This window comes from Aulonocara sp. 'chitande type north' Nkhata Bay, linkage group LG16 (assembly GCF_057382095.1).
Source record: "Aulonocara sp. 'chitande type north' Nkhata Bay isolate Kocher_YH1m ecotype deep benthic linkage group LG16, A_spYH_male_GT1.1, whole genome shotgun sequence".
NCBI classification, from domain to species: domain Eukaryota; kingdom Metazoa; phylum Chordata; class Actinopteri; order Cichliformes; family Cichlidae; genus Aulonocara; species Aulonocara sp. 'chitande type north' Nkhata Bay.
Window position 1 is genome coordinate 40,138,894 of NC_141359.1, and position 7,660 is coordinate 40,146,553.

The window sequence follows — 7,660 nt, forward strand, 5'->3', positions numbered from 1 at the left end:
TTTGTCCCGTTTTCATCCCCTCATCCCTAACCAGTTGCAGCAGGTGGCCCCCTGGTTCCTTCCCACTGTCACACATGATCACAGGGGGTCATATAATAATAGATTGCATTTATATAGCGCTTTTCGGGGCCCTCAAAGCGCTTTACAATTCCACTATTCATTCACTCTCACATTCACAACAACAGCTACAGGTGTAGCCACAGCTGCCCTGGGGCAGACTGACAGAAGCGAGGCTGCCATAACGCGCTAATCTGCCCCTCTGGCCATCACCAGTAGGCGGTAGGTGAAGTGTCTTGCCCAAGGACACAACGACCGAGACTGTCCGAGCTGGGGCTCGAACCGGCAACCTTCCGATTACAAGACAAACTGCCAACTCTTTGAGCCACGACTGACTGTATATCATTGTAGTTCTTTACCTTCAGTATAAAGCACCTTGAGCCAACAGCTGCTGTATAAATAAAATTGAATGTAAACCGTCTTTATTTACATTCATGAAGGTGTCTCTTTGACAATAACACTCCTCCCTCCTCTGGAGTGTTAAAATGTTGTTTTGTTTTAACTAAAGAAAGAACTTGCGATCATCCACCTCAGCTGCCTTCTTCGGTTGTTTTTTCTGTCTGTGTGACACGTTGATTCCTTTTCAGCCTAACGAGGGCCTCCTCGACTTCCACTGACAGCTCGTTGGGTTTGGATAAAAGCGTAACTGGTTAAACTGTTTGTCAGTCAATAGGCCAATTATTGTTGAGCCTCTGACAGTGGGGACAGCGCATAGACATGAACAGTAAATGCAGTACTTTTGTTAAACCTTGAATAAAATCAGGGAGTCTGCACGTTAGTCGCGTATTGATTTATAAATGCACTGCACTGGTGTATAAAAGTACACAAACTGTGTTCCAGTCAGAAAACTTATGGACCTACTAAATCTAACAAAACTGTCAAAATAATTAAAGTTTCTACATAAATATGATGCACTGGTAAAATCAGGCTTTTTGCTCTTAACATCACAGAATATCACAGTTACGTCTGTTCATGAACTATTTCTGAGCTTAAATGAACTCCAGTCCTCTTTATGTCATTAGACTCACCTGGCAGGTAGCGTTGAATTTACCAGAGGAAGGACAGTTCTTAGTCTGGAAGCTTTATTACTATTGATGAAAGGTAAATGACAATAACTGCATAAACCTGATCCTGGCTTTACCTGTGGGTCAAAACGTGGTTACTTACCTGAACAAAGGTCAAACTAAAGTGCTTTTGCACTCGCAGCTGGTTTAGTGACGAGAGCTCTCAGCCGTGTACATCAATCAATGTTTATTTCAATTTGCTGTTGCATCAACATATTTTCAGATCATTTTTTGTCAAGTAATTTCTATTACACCAGTATAATATCAAGAAGAACAAAAAGTGGTAGAATCCATTTAAATAAGACAAACGTTGCTGCCATCATTGAAAACCAAGTGAATGCCTCTTTAACATACTACAGTGTGAAGAACTACATCGTTCCTGTGATTTAGACAGAGCCAGAATACCAGATACAGTACCAGCAGTAACAGGTACAACATATACGAGAAAATATCCCAAGAATATACTTTATTTTTTATTTTTTTGTTTCACCTTTCACCCAAGATTGAACTGTACAGTTAATATAAAAACTGAAAACATAGAAACCGAAAACCTTCTAACAAAACACCCTGTCAGCAGAATCGGAGTTTTTTTGTCATTTTTTTGTGTATTTTGGTTTTGTGTTGTTTTTTCTGCACTTACACAAAACTCATTGACGGTACAGAGATAAGAGAGAACGACATTATTAGTTTGCTGTGTTTTAGACACCCCGTTGAACCAAATCCAGGTAGCCTGGCTGTAGGATTTCAGGTGAAGTCGGTAAAAATAAACGCGTGAAGGCCGCTCGAGCCTCAGGAATGTGTCAGCCGCCTGACAGGAAGCAGGCAAAGATGATTAGCAATGCAGATTCACGTGTTCCTCTTATTGTTTCAGGCTGTGGATGTATGTGCTGCCGTGCACGTTTCACGCGGGCGTGACGCCGCCACGATCAGCATAAAGGTCTGATGTGTGTGAGAGACGGATGCCGGTTATCCCGCGTTTGAGTTTTCAGTTCAAAATACAGACAAATACACAAGTACAAAATATCCTCCTCACTCGATGTTGTTCGTCCTTGTCGTGTGGCTACCCACTGACACGTAACACAATCACGATGTGATACACGACGACCATGTATCATGACACGTTTGTTGTTTTTAAAATACAAAAGCCTTCGTTAAAGAGGCCGTAACCATCAAATATAGGACTGCGACACAAGGATATCATAGTCACAGTCATCAAGAACGATATCGAAAGGAAGAGAAACCAAAACCGAACGAACGCCTTCATTTTTTTTTTCACGTACTCGACGGCTGAACATCACTGGAAAAAACTGTCACTTCTCCCGAACCGCTTACTGACAAACAACTCCTCTTCATGTTCCCATCACGAAGACGGTGACAGTCACCACGAGTACTGCCTGTCATTATGAAAAGACGACTGCTCGGGTTGCACACCAGAATGCACCAACTGCAGAGTGAGGTGGAGAGAGATGTGAGGGTGTCGTTCACGTTGGCTGCTCTGGCTGAGGGAGGGTGTGGTTCTCTTTCTGCCTCACTCACACTTGCACACGCGACCTAACGTCGCGCGAAGGCAGCGATAGACTCAAAGATCAGGGACAACTAAAACACGCCTTCATATGTTCACGGTCACCGTTCTCTGCTGTGAGCCACAGGAAACCCGGATCAGCTCCTCCGTGGTTTTTATGGCACGTGAATATAAGTTTGTAGTATAGATATAAACACACTGACCGCAACACGCTCCCACACCCACGCCTTCTCTCGTGTTCATTTCACGGGTTTGTAAGTTGCAGCAGCTGAAAAGTGGAACTAGATTGCTGAGAGCTGAGTGTTAATACAACTGAGTTATATTTCATTTGCACTGTGCAGCCCAGAGTACGAACAACGTTTTAGCGGTTTTTAAGTGTGTGTCGACAAAGTTAACTGTGTGCGTTTGGTATATATAGTGTGTGAAGTAATATGAGCTGAGACTAGGGAGTAAAAAGAAACATTAAAAAAAGGGAAAGTAACACAACTTTTGGCTTAGTAGCAATGCAGGTATACGTTTCCCTTTTTATATATCATTTTTTGTTAATATCTCAAAAAATAGAAAGTTTTTCATAATTTGTGTTGTTGGCTTACATCATAAATAAAACGTCTTTTTATGTTTGACTCTCATGTTAAAGTAGCATGCTGCTTTTTAATATGGCAGTTGTATATTTTTAGTCATTCATTGCTGTTTCATGCATTTCTTGTTGGTTTCTTAGTTTTTGACTATCTACACAGTAAGGTCCAGAAAAACCGCACACACACACACACACACACACACACACACACACACACACACACACACACACACACACACACACTTCCAGTTCCATCTTCAGACCTTCAAATGCCGCCATCTCCTCACCGTCCTTCTCGCTGCAGGTCTAGACGGGGAACTAGCCCGTCCTCATCACTCAGCGATGTGACAGTGTGTGCATGAAGCCAAGCCAGAAGCCATAAAGACAAAGTCACTGTGCCTCTCTTTGAATGCTTTCATTTTTGAAGTGAAAGTCCCGTCGCGGCATATCGTTCCCAGCAGCATGAGGGCAGACCGAGGCCCCCGTCCTGCTATTAGAACTGGTACCACTTCTTGTCCTTGCATTTCAGCATCAGCTGGAAAAGATACAAAAGGACATCTTCTTAATGAGAAGGACTGAAACCTTGAGAGCATTTCTTTTTATTGCATTGGGGAGTAAATTATTGATTTGCCAACAAGAGAATCATTTAATAACCACTTTTGTTGGCTTCAGTTCAGTTTTTGTTAATGTCTCAAAATCCAAAGTTGTACATTTAGATGCTCTTTATATTTTCACATCATGTTATGTTTCATTTTCACCTCATGAGCGTGCTTGGAGAAGGCTTCTGCACTAGTCATCATTAGGGCGGTGCGCTCCTCCAGCTCCCCCAGCCTCTGGCCTCTCTCATCCAGAGCAATGCGCGCCCTCGCCAGCTCGCCCACCACTCCACTAGCGGCGACCTTCATGCCCTCCACTCCTCCCTGTCCAGGGATGTGCTGCGCAAGACTCCGAGAAGCCTTCCCAGCCGCAGCCTCGCCGACTGTTGGAACGAGACAGAGTGACAGGGGTGTGGAAATCAAACGCACCCTGGGGTTCTTCAGACACGCCTCCTGATTTTGCCAACTGACTGTTTGTCATTGTTTGCCAACATTGTGTGCTCGCTCTGACTGCGATTGCCTCGTCTGATACAAGTTAAACTAGTCTGAGTATTTTCAACTTAAGAAAACTTTTAAGGTGTTCTCACATCGCCCCGTCTCACTGCGCGACCTCTTATTGGTTAGAGCGAGTGCTAGTCTCACAACCAAAGCCACAAAATCAGCAAGTACATCTTATGTAATCTGCCATGTGCAGGCTAAAGACATTCATGTCTTATTATTAGCAGTATAATATGGTGTCATGCATTCTTGAATGCTTTATATTAAGAAAATAATGTAGACAGACAACGCACAGAGCTCTTCTCTGTCAAAGGTGTGGGCATTTCCTCCAAAGAAGCCTTTTAAAAATCCTCGGTTCTGGGCTTCTGGTGTTTCTATTGGTGTAAACAGCTCTCCCAGCATTTCCTGCAAAAAAAAAAAAAAGAATTTTAGAAGTTGCACGAAGGATGTAATCAGAGAAGATGGCAGATAATTCACTGGCCATCAGCAACAGACGGAGGGGATGATTGCCAAATGGCCAATTTTGCCAGCCCTAGTGCTGACCTGCAGGTTATCGCACATCTCCTGGCTGTATGTAATTCTCTGGACCTCTGTGGGGGAGCTGAGATACAGTGCCTGCCCCCCATTGGTGAAGTAAAAGGTTCTTGCAATGCGCATGTCTGTCAGAGGCAGGTAATTGACATCCATGAGCGGTCTTAAGCTGGGCAGACTGTGGGCAGAATGAAAGAGTGAAGAAAGGTAAGAACAGCTGTGTAATAATTACTGAGCTTCAAAAGTAAACTACACTGAACATCAGAATAAAAAGAAAGAAATCATTATTATGTTTCTTTTCTAATCTTTGGTAACAAAGCAGCTTTTCATAGGCTGTAGTCTCAGAGGTAAACTGCACGAATCCGGTCTTTAAGTCTGACGTCATTAGTCAAACGAACACTGCAGCATCACTGAGAGTTACAAACTGTCTAAATTCTTTCACCTTTAATAAAATGATCAGCGTTGCTGCTTTACCAGGTGTAACAATTCAGTTTAACATCCATGAAAACAGGATTTATTACGTTTAACAGAGTTAGAAGTTAGCAGGAAGTTAGCTCGCTAGCTTCCACCTAAACATGATATAGCATGTTCTGACTGAGAGATTTCTGGAAAATTCAAACGTACAGCTCTGCTATCACTTCCAACATAAACGAAGACAGAAAACTAAACAGCAGTGACGTTTGTAGGGTTACTGAAGTTGGGCTAGCTGCTATATGATGATGTGCTACCTGATCACTAGCGACACAGCTATGTTAGCATAGCATAAACACAGTGAAGCTGGAGGATGAACGCTAACTTTTTTCCACTCGATAAAAGTTAACGTGAAGGTTCTTCATGGTTAGAGACAAATGCAATCGCATGGCAGGATGCTGTAAACGGACCAAACTTCAGTCAGGAGAACAACTGAGATAATCCATCCACAATACGAGGTTAGTCATTAATATACTGCTGCATGGGCTGTAGCTACATCGTAAGGGTTTAAAAACTGAGCTTTAAAATGAACAGTGGTGGTAAAAACAGAGAGAGTTTTTTAGGGGCTTGTTCAGATTAAATAGAACAAGATACAAAACATGTTAAAAACACAGCAGCCTTAATAAACACAGTAGTTTGGACTCGGAAGCAGGTTCATCACATCATCACTTAAAGACCGGATAGAGCCAGACCATTCAGCATCCACCCAGTGAGTGGCCCTTGCATAGAGTCACATGTAACTCTCAGATTTCCTCTGCACCAAAACGCTCTCACTGACCGGTTCAGATTAAGTATCCTTACCTGTGAAAAGGAAAAAGCTGCTACGCAGCCACGTTCAGCTTAACAGTGCAAACACAGAAATGATAGCTGCGCTGACAGAGCAGGCTTTAAAGCAGGCCGCGCTACAGCGTGCGCAGATTAAAACAAACATCTAATAACAGAGAACTCGAGCGGCCGTGGTCATACCTGAGTGTCATGACGTGTCCGTTTGCACAGAAGCAGGCGAGGCACACGCTGTTGCACACAGACACCACGTCAGCCCTCAGCACAAAGGACGACTCTGTGATGTTGTGGACAAACAGGCAAGACTGCGAGGGCATCAGGAACACTTTGGCCTGCCTCTCAGAGCACACCACAGCCAAGTGTCCGTCTCCGCAGGCGTCCTGGGAGGACGATGGCGAAAAGTGGACCAGCTTGCGCCTCCGCAGTCGGTCGGGGTCCTCGGGGGCGTTGTGGTCCCGCCAAACCTCATAGGGGGGCTGGATGAGAGCTCCCATGCAGTCCAAGAAGCTGAAGCGTAACACAGAGCCCTTCAGCATCAGCACCGCTCCTGTGAGTGTGTGAGCAGGAGAGGGACCCAGCACACAGTGGGAGAGAAAAGTCTTTAGCTCAGCACAGGATGGAAGACGGCGCTAAGCGTAACATTTCAGTCAAAAAGATGCGTCTATGTTCTCACGTGGTCTTTAAAACTGAGCATGTATGTACAGACCACTGCTGCCAGAGTCCAGCAGACCTCTGCTGTAGGTCTCTTCGAGTCAAAGCGGGGTCCTTCCTTTCCACTGTTGTGATTTTCCCTCTAATACTGCCTGTAATATAATGTTTGTATAGGTATACAAAAAGGACTGAATGATACAAGGCAAGCTTCACAACCTTGTACACTTAACTGCCTCACAAGTGCAACTACTGGATGCAGTAATACATTACTGACACTTTTCAGATGCTGCATTTACTACATCGGACGTTATCCAATAGACGCCCACAGGAGCACTTTGGAACGAGAGGAAACAATCCTTTCTTCTTCTCTCGAGTGGATCTGTGACCTTCCAGTAATAAGCTCGCTTCTCATAAGTTTAGTCTCAAGGGAAGAGCTGCTGCTTCAAAGGGACTGGAAATTTGGCTATATTGATGTTTTTACTTTGAACGGGAGACCTTTTTTTCAGGAGCAGTAATGCGTCTCTGAGTGGCTCCGTTTTGTGTAGACTGTAGAAACACTGTCCACACTCTGGAGTACAAAATCAAGCCATTTGCAAACTAATGCACGATGCCCATCAAAGTTTCAGTGAAAGAAAATCACGTGTAATTGAAACAAATGAGGCCTTTGAAGCCTCACAGCTTAACACGGTGCATCTGTGCTCTTGGAGAACGATCTCCACTTACTGTAAGAGTCGGCCACACATTTCCTCTCATGTTCATAACGACCGTTTGTGTCCACAGAATTCAAACTGAGTGAAAGATGAGATTTGTTTGGTCAGATCAGTGTCCCGGGGTTTAGACCGAGCTCCATCAGAGCAGCATCAGCATCACTGACATGATGATAACTTTATTATGGACTGTGGCCACTGTG

At 44.0% G+C, this 7,660-nt stretch overlaps 1 protein-coding gene across 15 annotated transcripts in view; it reads right to left on the reverse strand.

Moving 5' to 3' along the window:
- Positions 1-1,293: 1,293 nt before the first annotated feature.
- Positions 1,294-7,660, reverse strand: part of stxbp5l (syntaxin binding protein 5L) — a 133,146-nt gene continuing 126,779 nt past the window's right edge. For all 15 annotated transcript variants that reach the window (XM_086266178.1, XM_086266182.1, XM_086266179.1 and 12 more), the window contains 5 exons: positions 6,283-6,646; positions 4,858-5,023; positions 4,608-4,719; positions 3,979-4,199; positions 1,294-3,755 (listed from right to left, as the gene is read on the reverse strand). In XM_086266178.1, coding sequence (XP_086122304.1) covers positions 3,714-3,755; positions 3,979-4,199; positions 4,608-4,719; positions 4,858-5,023; positions 6,283-6,646 — 905 coding nt within the window. In that variant the 3' untranslated portion in view covers positions 1,294-3,713. The remainder of the gene's footprint in view (positions 3,756-3,978; positions 4,200-4,607; positions 4,720-4,857; positions 5,024-6,282; positions 6,647-7,660) is intronic.